This window comes from Larus michahellis, chromosome Z (assembly GCF_964199755.1).
Source record: "Larus michahellis chromosome Z, bLarMic1.1, whole genome shotgun sequence".
NCBI classification, from domain to species: Eukaryota; Metazoa; Chordata; class Aves; order Charadriiformes; family Laridae; genus Larus; species Larus michahellis.
In genome coordinates, this window is record NC_133930.1 from 68,775,609 (window position 1) to 68,794,245 (window position 18,637).

Genomic DNA, 18,637 nt, shown 5'->3' on the forward strand with positions numbered 1-18,637 from the left:
TATCATCATTATTTTAAACACTGGGGTTTCAATTATAAACATGTATTTTTCTCCTCCAGCATCTCCAATAGTAATTGGGTGATTCTATCTAAATCTTTATCCAAAATCATCAGCTGAACAAACAAACAGAATGGTTTAATAAACTGTGCAAATCTCTTTATGGATGCTGGTATTTGATTATCATTATTTATTAACACAAATTTACATAAAATTATACAAAACAGAGTTAACCAAACAATTAGTATGTATTTACGAAAGGAGACAATTTGTGGAAATATGTTAAGTGAGATCTGAGGAAAGAAGCATAGCTCTGCTCTATTTATCTTGGTAAGCACCCATACAGTGATACTTCTATACAAGAAGGAAGTCACTGGAAAACTGCATATCAATTATTACAGACCTCAAACAAGGACAAGCATTTTCATGTAAAGTTTATGATGACAGCATACATATTCAAGAAAATTTCTGAAGTAAATCAGATTGCTGTCTGCCTGGATTAATCAAACGATACTACTAGTAAGGCCTGAAAATAACTCCAAAAAATACCTTTACAACAGAAATTTAAGTAAAAAGACCCTTCTTTAATAATAACATCTCGGCAAGAATCAGTTAATGCAGCCTATGGTCTGATGCTTTGGCATGTAACGTCACATAAATGAAAAGCTACTGCACTAGCAAGAGGTGACAAACTCCCTCCCTCCTGCCCTCCTGAGATTCATTGGGATTGAGAAGGCTACACAGAAGCACAAAGAATTCCACCAAAACCAATATAATCTCAAAATTTAGATGGAAAGGATTATCTATCAAAGAATTTATGGAATTCCTTCTGAAGCTTTTGATAGTCAATTATTTCTGCATATGAAACAGAGATTGTAAAGATGGGGTAATGGCAACAAATAATTTCTCAAAGCAAAACGGGCTAGGAGGCAGTTTCCATTGTAGGTAGAGTTCAAGCATCATTCTGCATTCCTAGTTACAAGAAGCAATGCTTTAAAGCGAAGCGTCACACAGAACTTTGGAGACATCTAACGGTGACTCTAAGAAAAGCGATAAAAAAAGCACTTTTTTCCATCTTGTTAAAGATGTTACAGACTAAGTGAAAAGAAGATTAAAAATATATCTATGTCATCCATCACCCAAATATTAGTACAATGGTATCCCTCAGCTCACCTCCAAGAGCAGCAAAAGTTGGATCAACATGTAAAGGATTCCAATCCCCACTCAGGCGATACAAGGCAGCCTGCAGAAACAGAGAAAGAAAAGTGGGAGGCTAGCTATGCTTGGGAGAAACAAGCAGTAGTCACTCAAAAAACTTATCACAGATTAACAAATTTATCATAATCTATTTTAATAGTCCTTAGATAACATACTCTACAAAAAAACTGGTAAAACAGAAATTGTTACTGCGCAAACAAACTGCCAAAGCTCCAGGAAATGTGCCAAGAACTGTGTGTGGTCTTGGTACATAAGAAAATAACACAACTGCTTAATGGGAGGAAAAAACAACCTACTCTGCTGACATACAGATCCAGCTTCACGAAAATTTCACAACAGCAAAGTAATGCATTTTCTAGAATTTGTCCACAGGTTCATTAGCTTGAAGTGTAATTTTAAAGTCTCCCATGAGAGATTCATCCACAATTTAAAAAAAAAAATTACATATAAAAATTCTTTTCTTTTTTTAAACACACACTTGTGTGTTTAAAAACATTACCATGCTTTCTCAACATTTGATTAATCTCACAGAGATCAGAAATATCCCTATCCTTCCCTTTTTCGAGCAACATAATTCTGTCTTCTCAGCTTCTTCTCTCTTAGCAGCCTCATGGGTAGCTGGTCCCAATATTAAAAACAAACAAAAAAAACCCCGAAGTACAACAAGCTTTCTAGAGGACTTGCTTCGTGTTAAATATTCTCTTTCACTAGCAAAAACTAGAGAAATATGGATGTAATGTATTGTATGTACTGTGAATGTGAATAAACCTGAGAAATGATGAAGAATATGGCTACTGTATTCAGTTTTCTGTCTTTGTGTTGCCTTAGCATTTTCATTATCAAAACTTGTATTTGCTGCATGTGTAGAGTGGCCAGTAGTCCGTAATACGACAGGTGTGACCAGCCAACTTGTGCATCTTTCTGGACTAAAAACTTACCCCTGGTTATCAGATTCCAGAGAAATCCAGTGACTAAATGATTGTGGAGCACTCTCTAGTATGACATTCCCAAAAGTACACAGAAAATCAGTACATCACGTTAACTAACACTAGTGAAGATTTCAAGAATTCAGTAGTTTTATATGATGGCATATACAAATTGAACATTAATTTAATTGAAAAGAGCTTTTAAACTAAAAAAAAAAATAATTTTAATTGAGCACATTTTTGGGAACCATTTATCACTAAACATTTTCTACCAACACTTTGGACTGGGATCCTAAAAAAATCGTATGTGTTTATCCAAATTAAGGAAAACTGCACTAAACTCTATTTGGAGGAAAGAAGCTCACACGCTACTCAAAAGGAAGGGGGGGGGGGGGGGGGGGCGGAGAAAGATTCCCCAAAGGAAGTATTTTCTGATCTGTGTCTAGCACCATTTCTTCTATCAAAAATGATGCAAAGGACTGTGTAACTAAAGAGGTTCTGTACTCATATTGTCATTTTAATCCATTTGTTTTATTTTTAATCTTTTAATATTCAGGTCCATTTCTTCAAGTATATACAGCTTTCACACTAAGCTCTAGTTCTCTCTTAATTGTCCTGGTAGCCTTCATCAATACAGCAATTGTTCTGAGTCTCAGTTATGGTGGAAAGTAGAAGAGCTTGTCACTGCTTTTATATGTGAGAACTGGATACATGCACTAAAAATGGCAAGAAGAAAATCCTGAACTGCACCACAGCTTAAGCACACAAACCTTAGAAAGGTGAGTACTAAGCTAATACTTCTCCATGGCTGCTTATGTTGGTTTTTACTCTTTTGGAAACACTTTTTCTTTCGGAAAAAAAAAAAAAGATGTATCAATACGAGGGTCTGAAATTTCTAACTGTAATTCTACTTTTGCCCAAAACATATCGTAACTTTTTTTTTGTAATTATCTTCTAACTGATACTATAAATTCTTAGGAAAAAAGTAAAGACTGGAAATCTTATATTAATGTAAGACTACCATTCAGATGGGTGTGAGTTTGACCTTCCAAAACAGACAAAGGAGAGGGCATATACTCGGCTGAAGGAACAGATAACCTGAAATTAATCTTATAGCATCACCAAGAAGTAGAAATCACTAAAATACCTCACCTGGTGAGCAGCATAAAGTCAAGATCTCCTGAAGGCAGTATCCTCCAGTGCCAGGACTCTTCAGCTAGCAATCTAGCAATCTACAAGCCCAATCAAGTCCAAAACAGAAAGCCAAATGGACTGCCAAGTGATCCTACGCCACGGAGGCAATTCTATAGGGGGCACCCAACAAGTGTGTGGTGAAACACACAGTGCTGGATGAGGGTGGAACAGGAAAGCAAACTCAATGTAAATATTTACACTCTACTACACCACTAAGGCAGCTGAACTAAAGTGATGAGTGGTAAGAGACAGCTGGAAACAGGCTAATAATTACGAACCACGGCAAGGACCTGCTCCCTTCACTTATTGTTCTCTCTTATCTCAATGCTCACACAAATACAAGAAAAATGTGGATCTAAAAGTGCCACCACACTCCCGATCACACACATAAAAACCCCACAGCAGCAGGGGTTCAGAGAAGAACATGTACATGCTGCTCTTCTGACTTGACAAGTCTTCGCTTGTTCCCACTCTTCCCCTGAGTAGTTGTTAAACTGTGTTTTCATAGTCGAAAGGTAGAGATGAGCAACCTCGATGTAGCACTACCTTCTTTGCTAAGACCTGTCTAAGGCGTTAATGCCACCAATATCAAAGTTATAACACTATGAAAGAGACTTTTAGTGAGGAAGAGGAACAGACCCTTAGTTCCTTTTTTAAAAAAAAAATTAAACCTGACAAATTAAAGAGAGCTGCTCTTGACAGAATTCTACAAAGTAGAGTATCGCCCTTCATTACTGAAGTTTCCTTTCAAGACAGTCTAAAATCTAACAGCAAATTGCCACTCTTGAGAACTAGAAAATAAAAGTTGCCAGATATGAAATTATGAAATTAAATAATTAAATGACTTTTTAACTAAATTAAAATTCTAAGGTCTCACTTTCATTCTTCCATTAATTTAAATTTTTATAAAAGCTGCCAGGAGGCTATTTTCACTAAGGAGCTGTTGTAATAAATTTTAATTCAAACTAAATAACATTTAGTTGTAGTACTGGAAAATTCTATTTATGTAGCATAAAAACGACAAATTTATGTTTTAAGCTCAAATCTCAACTAAGCTGAAAGCAACTATTGCTTACTAAAGCTGTAATAAGAACTAGCCATTTATTGGGGGTGATAATAAGCACCATTTGGGAGACAATAAATCTACCAAATGCTTTTCAAAATTACTGTAGTAAAAAATACTTGTGCTTCGTTAACAAAATAAGTGTAGCATTTAGAAAATAATTAGGCTCAGAGAATTAAATGTGATCAATGTATTTAACTAAAAGTCTGACACATGAATATGGGAGACAACACTTATCTTCTTGTACTTTCAACAACTAGAGTGGCACTAGTCACACCTAGAAAACATACAGGCCGAACTGAATAAAACAGTCACGCAGAAGGTTATTTCAGATTCAATGCAGCCAAGTCAGGTCTGCCAACAAACTGCTTTTCATTTACCACGGTCTTTGGTATTACTTCATTATATAGATTACATTCTACATGAGAAGAGAGAGAGAGTTGTTTTAAAGCCTTGCTGGCTCTACTTTCTATATTCCTCGAATAATGACATTTCCTGAAGTCTTGAGTGATAGCATTAAAAAAGAAAAAAAAAAAAAAAAAAGAGAAAAAGGGATGCATCCTTGGAGGATGACAAGAGTCAACTGATGTGGGACATTAGATTGAAGTCAGTCATAATATGGTTAGATTGTTCTCCAATTAATAACACAAACTGTCAAGTCTCATTTCCTAGCAATTTGGGAGTTCTGCCAGGCCACAAAAGAAAAGGCGATATCCAACCTGTCTGTGCCAATTTTTCAGTCTTGCCTGCAGACTGCAATAAAGGTCAGTGGTAAAGCTAACAAAAAAGGAAGCCAACTATCCATATATTTTCCCTTCTAACCAGGAAGTAAAAGAGCTCTGCCCAAGAGCTTATCTTAACAAGTACAGGGGTATATATGTGTGTGTACATGTATGTACAGCTTATTTAAGTAAGAGCATGCAGTCAAGCAATCTCATGAATTAAAAAGCCACAAATCTCATCTACACATTTCAATGAGCTCAATTTACATTAAGAATAATGAATGCTTCCATTTTAACTGGCAGTGCTGATGCTTAGGGCTCAAATTTAGCACAGTACTTAAGTAATTCAGTGTACTTAAAATTAAGTAGCTACTCTTTGGCTATTTGAGATCCCCATTTGCCATTTCTCCTTTTTTAATTAATTATCTCTGTAAGCGTAAGGAGAGATATTAGGAAAGTGCAACTGGTAGAAACCAACACAAAGAAAGATAAAAGGATTTATTTGTTCCTCCAGATAACTGTTTTTCTCAAAGTAGGCGTACGTGAAAAATAAACAAAATCAGCAGTTTAAGTTGCTCATAATAGTTTCCAATGCCTAAATATATTTTGTGGAAATCTGGATCACACATGATTCCACTTTTTAACAAAACTGTAATTAAAAAATACAAGTATATAGTTTCCTGGATTGCCTTAGGTTTCCAATTATATGTTCTCAGTGGTCTGGACTATCCAAACCCACCTTATTCCTTACATACCTTTGACTCCCTCAAGAATAAGAATTACTAAAATGTTCAATTAAAACACCTTCACATACACAGATATAAACAGGAATAGGTATAAAACAGCACTACGTATTTTCTCCTTCCTCACCCCACACTATTCACGTCTTTACTGTTTATCCCTACCACATATTTTTCAAATCTAAAAATCAATTTATATGTTTTGGCACCAGCTTCACAGAATTTTAGCCACTTTTCAGTAGAATGTCAAATCTACAAGAAGCCTTTCCTTTAACAGTGCCTCTCTTAGTCAAACGAACAAACCACTTTGGTTTGGGGAATTTTAAATGGAATAACAATTTTTATATTCTTTACTAGGACATGCATAGATAAGGGGAGCAAACAAACTCTTGGTAATAAAGAGCATCTTGTTTAAACAAAATAACTACCAGGCTAGTACCTTTTCTTCTTTTATCATCTTACCACACAAAATGCTAGTGTAATCCAAGCCCTCAACTATTTTTCAAAATCGCAATGATTAGAAAATTACATTCTGATCTTCCCAACAGGAATAAACACGGGGGGGGGGGGGGGGGTGTGTGTGTACAAGTCTTGAAATCAGCCTCATAACTTGTAACAAACTTTTAAAGTAATTACTATTATGAATGCTCACTCACTACACAATTTCAAGGGTTCTGAGAGTATCATCTCTGCATACTGGAATCTCTAGACAAATTAAGAAAACATTATCAAATCCTTGCAATGGCTTCACATCTCTTTGTTTTGCTTGTATCATCCTTTGTTGTTAAGCACTTTTTTCCTGGCCTGCTCTCCGTATCTGTGAACGTACTGCAGCACTTCATTTTCTCATGAAACAAATTATTTATGCTACAAACAGTAAAAAAAAAAAATCATCTGAGGCTCTCAGGAGGCTGTCTTGTGCTATTCTCTGAAGTTAATTTAAATTTACATGTTTTCAGGCAATGCTGTACTACAATCTTTACAGCGCAGGACATAAAAGACCCCTCTGTCCTCCAACCATACTTTCCCCGTCCATGCACATGTTTTCATCACCTTCTCTCTCACATGATTTATTGCACTCATTCAAAAAACGACCTTAACTCAAAATGTTCGCCTTCCTATAACTTTTTCCTTCTAATCTGTTTAAAATAAGCATAAAATCTCCCCAAGGGAACAAACATAAGATGGAAATAACCAACTTCTTTCTTTTTCCATATAATTTTAATGATTACTTATTCTACCTACGCATATGTTTCTAAAAACACACACAAATATTTACAGATGTTTAAAATGAAAACATAAATGAAATCTGTGTATAATAAAAGATGACTTTCCACAGGTAAGCATACACATCCCAATTACACAGAAGCTTGTAAGGGTCTTATCACACCATCAGGCAGAGGACATTTTACAGTAGGTTTTAGTTCAATAATTCATTAGGCTCTTAAATGTTTCCCATGCACCTCTCCTTCCAAGATCTTTTTAATAAGTTTTTATTTTGAAGTCCACTCTTCTACAACAAGATGGATTTGTGCATAATTGTCTTCACAACTGTTTCCATTTACATAAAGAGCTGCAGTTTTAGCTGAACTTGACACAGTGAAAAATTAAATTCAGGTAGCTAGAGGACAGCAGCATGAGCAGGAGGACTGCAAGACTAAGAATGACTCAGGTAGGGAAGGGACACTCCTCAGTCTTAAGTCACAGCATGCCGATGACACTACTGGAAACATGGCAGGTGCCAAATATTTACTCCGCTTTCAGAGAAAACAGAAAAGAACTGTATTAAAAAAAAAAAAACACAACCAAAAAGACAACCAAACAAACCAACCACTAAAAAGCAGTGATTTCTTCACACCCTGTCAGTCAATGCCTGATGTATACCTGGAACAGAAGACTTTACACAGTTGTATATTTTAAAACCTATCGGATTAGTCTAGGTGTGAATTTACTGAATCTCTCTAAAAATTTCTGAATGAGTAAAGAACCACTATATACCCTAAGCTGTGTATTTGGGTTGGGTTTTTTTATGCTTCTCACTGTATCACATTCTCAAAAATCACCATCAGATGCTGTACACCACTCCTTTAACCATTCTCTGTACAATGAAAATGCCTCAAACATTTATAAACATCCTTCCTTTATAGACTGGAAACTATAACACAGCAGAAAAGGTCATAATTGTCAGCAGCAGAAACCAATTCCAGCTCCCCAATTTAACATTTGAAGGCCTAACTCTTCAAAGCGCAACACATTTTCAAAGTACACTGTACAAGTTCAGAGGAGAGACCCCATCAATTTCAATTTCAGCCTGTGATGCTCAGACACCTTCCTGCTAGTCCAACTCCCAGATTTCATCTTCCAAATTCCAGCGTCTCATTCTCTCCTATCAGACACTGATTAAGGAGCAACACCCATGTCTGAGTACTTTGGGATATCTAGGTAACAGCTGCCCACAGGCCATAGGAATTTTATGGACAAAGCAAAGAAAATCCATTTTTGAAGAATTACAGCTCCAACCTATCACTAACCATAAGATTGTTTTCCTCTCATTACTTCTTCTCAGAACACAACTTCTTGCAACAAATAACATAGGAAAACTATGCTATCTATCTCAGGTCATGCCTAGAGCTCTCTTTTTGCCCATGAAAGGAGTTCTTGAAGGAGAGGGAATAAACACACCAATTTATGCCTACATGACTGAAAATCATATCACAAAGCACTGCATACAAAGGGGATTAAGCCTACAAACAAAGCAAGCTTTATTTGGAATTTTTATCTTTTTAGAGACTCTGCAACACTTAAAAAAATCATTGTAGTCTTCCAAATGAAAGCAACTTAAAAATGACAGGATATCAAAAAGCTGTTCCTCCAACAGACACATATCAGTCCGAGTTTCATCAGCTCTAAAAAGGAATTTAGAAATTTTTGAAAGCAAGGACACCCAACTTTCCTGACCCTGGAAACCACAGAGCTGAAGTATCATGTGCTTGAGATACCCAAGTTGCATGGAAAAGTAGCTCTGGTAGGAATACACATGTGATTGATAGGTCACACGACACAGCTTTGCAGAGACTTGTAGGGGGGCACAGTTGCATGTACAACAGCTGGTTCCAAAGCATGGTAGGCTGAGACACCATGTTTTTCAAAATCTATCTTTTCTACCTCTTTGTCACGTCTATTTCTCCATATCAATGTACGTAACAAATACACAAAGTCAGAATTTACAGTAGGAAGATGCTTTAGTGAAATATATGATAATGTTGCAAGCAAAAAGGAAAGAGAATTTTTCAGCTGGTAATCACCTCTTAAAATTATTAGACATTTTACTGAAATGAGCTGACATTAACAAAAACTTCAAAGTTCTGCAAACTCTGCATGTTACTGTTTTACTTTTTCCATAATGACAAACAGGACAGGTAGCTCTCAGAAGAATGCGGGAGGAAACACAGAAGACTAAAACTGAAACGACTTATTGAAAAATGCCATTTTATGGGCTGCTGTTATACTGTTTATTTATTGTCTCAACATTGTGTATTCTGAATATTAATTCTGATATTTGAAGACAGAGAACAGTTTATCTCTTGGGAGGCAACCTGCACAATATCAGAATGCTGTGAGTTTTTCCATAAACAAACAAACAAACAAAAACACAAACAAAACACCCACAGAATGCTCCCAACTCCATATTTGTTTCCTTCCTCAAAAGTGACCTGCATCACTTGGATCTCATCCACTTTAAATACCCACTGCAGCTTATTTTGTGTGTCATCAGAAAATGAATTCCCAAGAAATCAAAACATTTGGGAACAGAGTAAAAAGAAAACTCTATTGAGACAAAACCCTGCAGAGATACAAGTCGTTCACTGCCTGTGATTCTTAATTGCATTAGGAACTATTCAGCAAAATCTGCTTGATTGATTAATTTAAGGCCCTGGTTCAAAAACTGGCAGGACAAGAGTAGCTTGATGATACTGATGCTCTGTAACTACATTAAACATTCCCTACAGGGTTGAAATCGAATGATTCATTTCTTGCTAAACGGCCAATAGTCAAACACTCTCTAGAGTTCTTGATCTTCTGTCAAAAGGTCCATTTTATTCAAAAGATTTATGGCAGCATATCTAGTAAAGTACAGCTCAAGTTACAGAACAGAGAACAAGCTAGAAAAATACTACAGCACACGCACATGTCTACAGGGCAAGATGGAAAAAATGTCACCTAGTTCTTTGCAGAAATATTCATGAACACGCGCAGTAGAAATATTTTATGTCCTTCTTCAGCAGGATGCAAATTTTAAGCCTTAAAGACTTTGAGAAGGTCAGATACTTCTAAATTTTTCTTAACTGGTTATTTTTCATCTTTAAGCAGCTTACACCATGGTGCTGCAACTCATTCATAAGCACCGGCTGGTGTTTAAAGAACTTCTAAGGAATGGGAACAGATTTGAAAGGGATAAACATTTATTATACTACCTGCTATTAGTCTTTGATACCACTAACCAAAAGGATCAGTTTGTTCTGTCAACAGCCACTGACACACTACAATCATTTTTCAAGGAACTGTACGTGGCTGTATCTGCTAAACACATGGTGAAGGGCAAAAACGGCTATTAGCCCTCTATTCCTAGTATCCTCTTCACTACGCAGCACATCCTCCTGTCTGAAAGCATTTAGAAAACATTCTTCCTCTTGGAAAAAAACTTAACCCAGCGTAGTTGAGTTAGAACTGAATATAACTTTCAATATAACCAGTCACTGACTTCAGTGAAAGATAGCAGTCATCACTGCAAGCATTTTTAAAATACGCATGATGGTCTACTTATCAGGAAGTTTACTACATGAACATGCTGTGAAAAGTTAAGGGAGAAAAATGGTAATTATGAAAAGCAGCTTAGCCACTTAATTGTGGTAACACAAAAACTGAGCGGTGAATGTCACAGCTATCATTGGAAATTAATACAGTTGAAGTTAACTCAAATGCCGTCTGCAAACTGACTCTTTCAGTCTGTCTCATACTCTATACTAATTCAAGAGCTGAATGGCAACAGCCATTTCTGCCAAAACCTTTTTCATTTGAACATCAAGAAAAAAAATTTCAGAAACTTCGATGCAATTTGTGTGCCAGCTTCCATTTTCAAAAAGGATTTTAGGCAGTTATGTGTCATTCCACAGACACATAAACGTAAAATCTTGAAAACATTTCCCCAAGCTGTCCTTCACATTAAAGTCTGTATTCCTGCCCATAAAGTTCCCAAGTTCTACACATTACCCTTCCTGTACACAGGCATCATCACTTAAGCACAGATGCTACTGAATAATTTGGCAGATAAGCCTTCTTACAATCCTCAAAGTTCGCTACTTGTGGCTCCTGCAAGATCTAATTGGAGAGGAATTCTCTTCATATACCTACCTGTCAAAGTTGATCTTAAAATAAAACAAGTGTAGTGGCTACTCTGTGTCATCAGCTTTATTTCCAGAAATTAATTTTGCAGAAGCTTCCCAACCTCTGCATTACAGGGTCACTACCATCCTCTTTTACTTCATGAATTTAGCATTTTATACACAGTAACAATTCCAGACATAAGAGTTTAAGGCTCAGAAATTAAGATTACCATATGAACAAGGGGATCATAAATGTCATCTGAAAATTAATGAACCTGGAATCAATTCTGATATAATCACACAGAGGGAAATCTGAACTAGGGTTCCAACATTCAAAGTAAATATTTTTTAACTACTGGGGCACTAGGCTTCCTATATGTTTTCTAATAAAGCACCAGCTACTAGAGAGCACCTTTCACTACATTTAAACACCTCCCAGGAACAAAATACTCTCTCACCATTCCCTGCTCCTTGCTCATCTGGCCAACTTTCAAACAAGCCTATTCAGAAGAATTAGACATCTGGACCTTCTAGACCAACGTTGTGAATTTTTGGACGCAGCAAGTACATCAGTGATAAAAACAGAAATGCTGATCTAAACTCCCTTTCCTGGTTTAAGTGAGTAGGGCTAACTTGGACTTCAAGCACATGAATCAGCTGCGTGAGACTTAAGTTTAATTACTCCATATATAATCAGAGGCTAAGCAGACATCACAGTTACCACAGTTCAGCTGATGCTCAACATTTTAATTGCACCTCCAAAAGCTATGGCTTCCTGCCATGGCTAAGGTCCTTTTGAAAATACTACTCAGTGTCTTGATAGTGGTAGCTCCAGACTTTCCTGTCTTATTTGTCTGATACCTGCATATGTTTACCTTCAGAGGAGGATACATTTATTTACTCAGGTTTTTGTCTATGGAAAGTAGATGCTGGGAACCAATGGGACTGTGGACAGATCGAAACACGCCTGGAAAGACATCTGTCAGTATTTCAGGTTTCCCTGACTACTATTACTACAGAAACGTAACTTTTTCAAAACTGTGAACTTTAAACACTTTTATTTTTGATCATGCTCTGTTTGCTTCCTTTGTTGTAAATTTCACAGATTTTTCAACCTCTTTTTTTTAAACTACAACAGAATACAAATGTTTATTTCCTCCTTCTATGTAGAATTTTGTAATAAACAATTATAAAATTGCATCAGCCTCATGAAAAGAATGTTTTAGATAGTACACCAAACACACTGTCATAACTTAACCTAGCACAAATTTTAGCTTCACATTATACATAGGTATATAAACACACACAAATATATAAATACCTGAGTTATATCAGAAAATTTGAACTATTAGTGAATGTCATATAAGGCTCCTTTCTCAAAATAAAACAAACATTTCCACACCTAGAACATACAAAACTTTACCTGATCAGCTGTTGTGACATCAGAAATTACAGCATCAGGGGGTCTCTTGGGTGGATTCCCTGTTACCTAAAGCAAAAGTAGTAGTATTAATATTCCACTGCAAAAATTTTTTATCCATACCCATGCCAGAATATGTACATATAAAAAGAAACACCATTTACAAAGTTGTTAAAGTTTCTCCTAGCCTTTCTACATTTACAGACAAATATAAAAAGTCTCTTATTAAGGTTGGCTTTACAAAGATAGCAATCCTGAGTCATCAGATTTGGCTAACAGTTACATGTTATAGCTGATCAGTTTGATTACATTTCTTACCAACTATCCAAAAAAGCTCAAGCAAGAATTATTCACTCAGAAAAAATAGTTGTCTGATAGAACATTATGAAGCTTTTAAAAGAATACTTTAAAAAGCACAATGGAGTACAAAATTATTTACTACTTCACTCATGGACTACATCACTTTTTTTCTTTTGTTTTCACAATTACATGCTGCATATTAAGTCCCACGTTCCTGTAAAAAGCTGTTCCTTGTGCAAGCTACTGCTTCATTTTTCAGTTTTGAAGATACAAACTTCACCAACAGGCTGACAGAGAACATCCTAAATCATGATAAACACAAAGAACACCATAACCAATTCAAAACTATAAAAGTAGCTGAAATCTTTTTTCCCCTCTTCTTCGGTTTTCAAAACAAACAAAAAAAGCATCCAAACAAATAGAAACTTGCATAACCTCTAAAATGAAAGGAACCAACTTCAGTCCCACCTGTAGTAATTCTACTTTATCTTAGTTTGTGTGAGCTCTTTACCAAAGAAAAGATAAATCAAAAGAAACTGAGTGCTGTGTAGTTTCACATCTAAAACCATCAAAGCAAAGCCACCTCTTACGTGGAAGACTTGATAACATTACTCCTGCTTTTGTCACTTCAAAGAACCACAATGGACCCACACATTAATCAGCTTGATAACAAGGACACTACCTAACATGCTTTCAAAACAAGAATGGCTTGCCCATCTATTTGTAGATGGTTTAAAGAAACTCAGCCTGACATACCAAGCCATTAAGACATTAAAACTAGCCAACATATGAATAATTAAGGAAACCTCTCTGCCAGGAGGGCAAGAGAACTTCAACTCGAGAGGAGAGACATGACTTACACATGTTGCTCATCATAGACCCTAACTTGGAAATTTGTTCTTAGTTTGTGGATACAATAAATGTGTAAACTGACACATTATAAAATACATCTGATCAGCCCTTGGGATTTCTTTTTGGCACAGAGGGACGTAGAAGTCTTTTTAGTTGGGAAGGTTTGCAAAGACAAAGCAGGAAACTCATCCTTTGAAACTGGTCTCTTGCATGCAGAGGCCACTGTTGAATTTGCTATCGCTGTGTTGGCTTAACTAGAGTACGTTTTGTTTTCTTCTATCACAAGAAAGACTGCTGCCTGAAACAGGTATTCTTTGTATTTTAAAATGTAAAATCATTTTTATAGCATTCTCATACTTCACAAAATAGAGTGAAAAAGTTGCATCTGCCTAAAGTGCAATTTTTAACTAAAAGGTGCCAAGGCACTACACTGGACTTACAGATGCCACCACTATAGACTAGCAACATTTCCTTTGAACTGATTTTTTTTTTTTTTTTTTTTTTTTTTTACAGGCACTATTATAAAATCTGTTGACAGAAAAATTAAGGGTTCCATAAATGACCTTTATGCACTGTCTGCAATAATATTCTGTGAATTTTTTATACTATACAGAGGCTTTTCCAATTTCTCTTTGAAGCAGCAGGCATTTCAAGATTTTATCTGCAAAGCTACATATGTGAAAACTTTTATATAATTGATGTAGATTTAAATCAAAAAACTTGCAAGTTTACATCCAAAAAATCCCAAAGAACATTACCTGGAGTATTACAGATGTACAAAACCATTATAAATTTTCAAAAATAATGAACTTAAAATGGCCTCTATTCACTTGGACTGTTTATTACTGTAGTGCCTCAATGCTCTAGTTCCCAGTAACGTTCAGTCATAGCTGGCACTACCCTTTAACACTGTATTGAAGGAAAAAATAGTTATGTCAGGTACCTGAATAGCTACTTCAAGCATTTGGAAATACACACTATGTGTTCACGTGATATTGTTTGTCATTTGCTAATTCCCTCACAAAACGCAGGAGTTCCACTCTGCTGGAAGTGAGAAACTAGAATGCTACTTTTCACTTTTCCTCTTCATGCTTTCCAAACCTCTTTCACACAGACACATAGACTTATAAAGAGCTACACCTAGAGATCTCTTCTAGAAATTTCAAGTTCACGCCTAACACTACATATTTGAGTATTTCTCAGCTTTTTACTAAGCTAGTCTTTTTACTAGAGCAACATCCTGCAATATTACCTGTTAGCATAAATTTAACACATGAAAAACAAGTTACTAAACATGAACACTCTGTATACATACACATGAAATTATCACTAGGTATCAATTTATTTTAAAATATAAAAAGCCCTCCCACCCCATTAAACAGAAGCAAAGACAATCTGAGGTGGAGCAGCAGAACACACTGTAATGCTAAACTGATGACACATAGATCATGTATTCCCAATTGGAAACGTAAGCACTGAGGCAGAAATTGAAATGCAATCATGAGAGCAGAGCTGAGACAACTTTAAATCAGGACTCTGTTATGAGTCTAGTTGGTACAATCCAACAGTTCTGTAGCAGGCCCCTAGACAAAGTATGTAAAATCTCAACTTCTTTGTCACTCTTGCTGCCAATACCCAAACAAGAGCAGCCAAAAAATCCACTTTTAAAGCTACATATTAGAGAGGTAAAGCTCCCCAAATCTACTCGAGAAAGCCAATACTTACAAATAAAAGCCAATTCTCTCTTCTTGTTCTCATCTAAGAGGTCTGTAAATTTTTTTCAGATCAAAAGTAGATGAAGAAAATAAAACCTTTCCCAAGCTAGGTTTTAACAAGAAATGATAAAACTTTCCTCTTCTGTTCATTTATGGAGAGCATGACTGGGAGTAACTAAATACAGAAAATCAAAACAAGTAAAGTTTCTTCTGTTTGCAAAGCTTACATTTGGGTTTCATAAAACCAAGAGTCAATAAGACTTTTGCCAAATTGGACAGCTGAACTGAAAGCATCTTCCATCTGACCTACAGAAGCAGAATTTTAAGGAGTTTAGCAAGCCTGATGTACAACATGTAGCAGATTTTACATCTGTGGAATTAATTGGGTCAAATTGGGCGAGACTACAGCCTGCTACACTGTTGACTTCAAAAGACCCTCTTCTAAAAGATCTAATACAAATCCTCTAGAGGAGCATTCTCTCCACATCATCATGAATTTTATATGAATTTCAATTTTATCTTAACTTCAGACATCATTTTCTAATTCCAAGTGCACAGAATTTAAATTCTAAACATTTTCCAGAGAATCTTCTATTCTCTTTTCCATCAGGATATTCCACATCCATAATTTTAAATACCTGAATGTAAGAATACCTTGTCAGTTGCATGTTTAGCAATTCACTTTTCTCCCTAATTGTCAAAACAAAACCACTGGTTTCCCAGGCCCTGAACAGTGCCTTTTCACTCACGCTCTTCAATGAGGAGAACTATTTAAATTCCATTTGAGTTTGTACCACCACACTGCTCAAATGCTAGTTTATCCTTCCTAGTTGATATAGCAAATATTTTTCTTGCGGTGCTGACAGGAGCTTTTAAGGGTTTCTTTAAAATATAAATATGCATGAATTTACCTTGGCCTTTTCTGATGTTCGTTTTCCCCCAAATCCTCCAGCTCCAACAAAAAACAGAGAGAACTGATTATAACACACTAGGTCCTTTCCACAGTAGGTATTCACTGAAAGACAACAAAACAGGAAGGTCATATATTGTCTTTGATCACCTTTTCATATAGCTAGTATGTGTTCTTACAACAGAAAATTTCAGCCTCAAACATGACAAAGCTCATTTTAACAACTGAAGGGACAATAGCCAAACTTTCACGTTGCACTATTGCAAGTCACTTCCTGACTATTGAAGACTAATGATCGGTTTCAAATAAAATTATCATTAATTTTATCTACACAAAAGCATTAAAAAATAAGCTATCGAAACGCTGATGGCATTCAAGGTGCTAAAAATATTTGACAGCAGAGTGATGAAATTAGTATTTATTTCAGCATTCACACTGCATTAGCAATTTATTTAAATATGATAGAATTGTGCCATAAAATATGATGTATTAGAGGCTATTAATAATCCCTAGTGTGTAAAGCATACTAGCAACTCATACAAAAAGTGGTACTAATACCTTGCATGAAAAGAGCTCCAGAGCAAGCTTTAGTTTAAGGTCATCTGTTCCTTCTTTTGAAGAAGTTAAACTTCTTACACTGAATTGAGATTCAGGTTCCTATTTCCAGTTCATGCCTATTCTACTCCCTCACACCTTAGACTGAAATTTACAGTATTAGTAATAATGTTCATTTCCAGTTCTGGAAGAAATTTAAAACCACTAAGACTTTGCTCACAAAAAGAACTTTAATGTGTTACAGAAACAGACAGGCTTAATGTCAGCCCAGTATAGAAAGAAAACACAGCTAAAAGGAAAAATGTGACAGCAAGGACCTTTTTACAATTTTATCTCTATACTGAAGGAATAAAAGCTCAAGAGTTTAGAAATTCACTGCCTATTAACCTACTCTTTCAGTCTAATTTCCTAAGGGACTTTGGTATATCCACAACTAAAGATACCAAAATTCTGAAAATGACAACTTATCAACTTCCAGAGACATTCTGATCCTTTAACTTGGATACAAGAGGAAGGAAATGGGGGTTTGTTGTGTGTTGTTTAGAAAAGAATAATGTAGACATAAAAAAAGAACTCGGGACATATTGTTAAAGATGGTTGTTTTGCCGATGAATCTACACAATATACACACATGACTAACCTTTGCAAAGCCACCCTACAAAACACAGGCACACATGCGCACACACACCCCCTTGCTGAAGGGTGGCAGAATCTAAAATGGCTCCCTTTTGATAGAACCAGCTATTATCATTGAAGAACTTTGTTCATTTTGCATAGTGCACTATTGCACCTACACAGGAAAAAAAAACAACAAACCTTCTCTGAAATAATCTTCCAAATACACTGGTATTATTTCAGTACATTACCTGCCCAAGAACAATTACAACATACATTTACACAGCTATTGCTAATTAGCTCATTTCTCATCTCTCATTGAGCTTTAATAAACTAACAGCTTTTACTGTAGAAAGGCTGGCGGTTACTGGTACAGCTAGTTAAAAACTGAGCCTGTCAAATTTTACTGCATCCCCTCCAAAAATTACAAACCTTCTTACCATCTATAAGCAAGACTGCTCCTGATCCTTTGTCGAGAACATCAGCAATGGTTGAAACTGAAGTTAACTCTCCTGTAAGAAAAGACCACCACATACATGTTGTAAGGTTTTGCTTCAGGAATGAAGTCCACAGATCACGCTTTATGCTTCCTTACTAGCAATAATAACAACAGTCACAATAATGAAAGTAATAGTCATAGTAATCACAATCATCGTGATTAGAATAAAAGTGTCTGGGAATCTTTGCAAACCTTGGTTTGCAGATGGCAGGGATTTATTTCTTCATTTAAATTTGGGGGGTGTGTGTGAATAGAATCTTGCTATAGTTTATGTATTCAGAGCTAAAGATAAATCACATTTCAGACTCAAACACATCTCTAACTTGAAAGATAGCTCCAGTCACTTAAGGATTGCCCGCAAATTTCAAGAGGGCTGAGATAACTACAGTTCTACAGAAGAGAAGTTCAGCTCAGAGCTTGGGCCTGTGGGTTTATGAAGTTTGTCTCTAAAGAGGTTATTGCTCTAGAGAGATATGTAACCATGTATGTTTACATAATCAGCCTATGGAATGGAAAAATAAAAATCT

General features: G+C 35.9%; 1 protein-coding gene across 1 annotated transcript in view; it reads right to left on the bottom strand.

Annotated features, from left to right (window-relative positions):
• The window catches only part of HSD17B4 (hydroxysteroid 17-beta dehydrogenase 4), a 65,792-nt gene that overhangs the window by 19,446 nt on the left and 27,709 nt on the right, over positions 1-18,637 (bottom strand). The window contains exons 15-18 of the mRNA XM_074569175.1: positions 18,052-18,123; positions 16,443-16,546; positions 12,668-12,733; positions 1,171-1,240 (exon numbers count right to left, since the gene is read on the bottom strand). Of these exons, the coding sequence (XP_074425276.1) occupies positions 1,171-1,240; positions 12,668-12,733; positions 16,443-16,546; positions 18,052-18,123 (312 nt within the window). The remainder of the gene's footprint in view (positions 1-1,170; positions 1,241-12,667; positions 12,734-16,442; positions 16,547-18,051; positions 18,124-18,637) is intronic.